At 58.4% G+C, this 1,456-nt stretch overlaps 1 protein-coding gene across 1 annotated transcript; it reads right to left on the bottom strand.

The window, feature by feature from the left end:
* Window positions 1-6: 6 nt before the first annotated feature.
* LOC104293750 (alpha-tectorin-like) lies at window positions 7-1,381 on the bottom strand (the record flags this gene model as incomplete). The annotated part of the gene is made up of 2 exons (XM_009893273.1): window positions 7-571; window positions 950-1,381. Coding segments are annotated over 2 exons (997 nt in total), but the record flags the coding sequence as incomplete, so codon positions are not given.
* Window positions 1,382-1,456: the final 75 nt, after the last annotated feature.

Raw genomic sequence — 1,456 nt, 5'->3', positions numbered from 1 at the left:
ACTCACGGCAGAAGGTGGCATTCCTCCAGGGCAGAAGAGTCACGCCGGCTGCCTGGCATGCGTCAGCGTAGGCCTCCAGATTAGCACACAGGACCTCCTGGCCACCATTCAGGGCACAAAGGTCATAGAAACAGGTGTCAAAGTAGCTCTGGGGGTTGATCACACCGTGGCACCTCTCAAAAGAGCCAGGCCTGGCAGTCAGAATGCCACAGAACTGGTCCGATCGGTAGAGCTTCTCCTCTTCTGCACTGCAGGGTGGGGAGGGGTCGGGGACACCACAAGAGGGGTCATTGTCTGGGACCTGCCAGCTCTGCCCCAACTCATTGGAGTCTGCAGCTTGCTGCCCGTTGGGCATCATGTAATCGTCCTCTCTCCGGTTGTTGAAGTTCCCGCACATGCCACAGGTCAGGTTGAAGTAGGTAGTGGGCACCTTCACCTCCACCGAGTGGTCAGTGTCATAGGACACCCTGAGGTTGAAGTCTGTCTCCAGGACGATGTAGCGGCCGCTCTGGCTCACCGTGATGGCACCCCCTGCTCTGCTCACCGGCAAGGTCTGGCGCACATTGTTCACCTAGGGCAGACACACCACATTGGACCCCGGACTTGATCCTGGGTGAAGGAACAAGTCCAGGGAAATCTCCTGCCCCAGGGAAATCAACTGCCAGGCCGGACACAGCAGAACACTGCCTGTGGTGCCCTCACACACAGACGCTCCCATGGCTTGCAGAGCGGTGTCTCTGTTCCGCATGCTGTTCAACACAGCCCACATTCCCCACTTGCCTCTTCCTCCTCCGACCCCTCCAGAAAGGAAATCAAAGCAACCCAGTGGCTTCAAGGGAACCCACCCAGGCCTGGGACAATGCAGATGTCTGGTACATGCCAGGCCCTGCCAAGAAAAGCCAGCCCTGCCTGGCAGACACCCCACGCTTGTGCCAGCCCCACTGCCTACCAGCACTTGGCTCTTCTCCTTCTTGACAATGGCAATGCGCTCTCCGTACACCTCAACCACAACTTCGCGCACGTAGGACACTCTGGTGTTTCCACGATGCTCGTTCTTGGCCTCAACATTGAAGTAGGGCAGGAAGGTGGTGTTGGAGCACACTTTGGCCAGGGTGTAGGTGCAGTTGCCCATGAAGTTGTGCGTCACTTTGTCAAAGGTGATGTAGTGAGGGTCACCATGGATGTGGCAGATGCCGTAGGATTGTTCGAGGCACTCAGGTTTCCCATCCTTCACCCCGCAGTACTGGCCCGCAGGGCATGAGGCACTGAAGCACTGGACTTTGCTTCCCCGTGCGGGACACGTGCACTTTGAGGAGCAGGTGTTGTCCGTCCAGAACTCTGAGCCCACGGGGTAGTGCTGCCCGTTGTGCCAGCACCCGCACTGTTGGCTTGGCACGCATCGGTCGTTGTAGAGCAGGTACCCGCTGTCGCACACACACCCTTCCACGCAGGGCAG

The sequence above is a fragment of the Charadrius vociferus genome, unplaced genomic scaffold (genome assembly GCF_000708025.1).
Source record: "Charadrius vociferus isolate BGI_N301 unplaced genomic scaffold, ASM70802v2 C15836487, whole genome shotgun sequence".
Lineage (NCBI taxonomy): Eukaryota > Metazoa > Chordata > Aves > Charadriiformes > Charadriidae > Charadrius > Charadrius vociferus.
The sequence above is the reverse complement of the archived record's forward strand: the minus strand, read 5'-3'. Positions and strand labels throughout refer to the sequence as shown.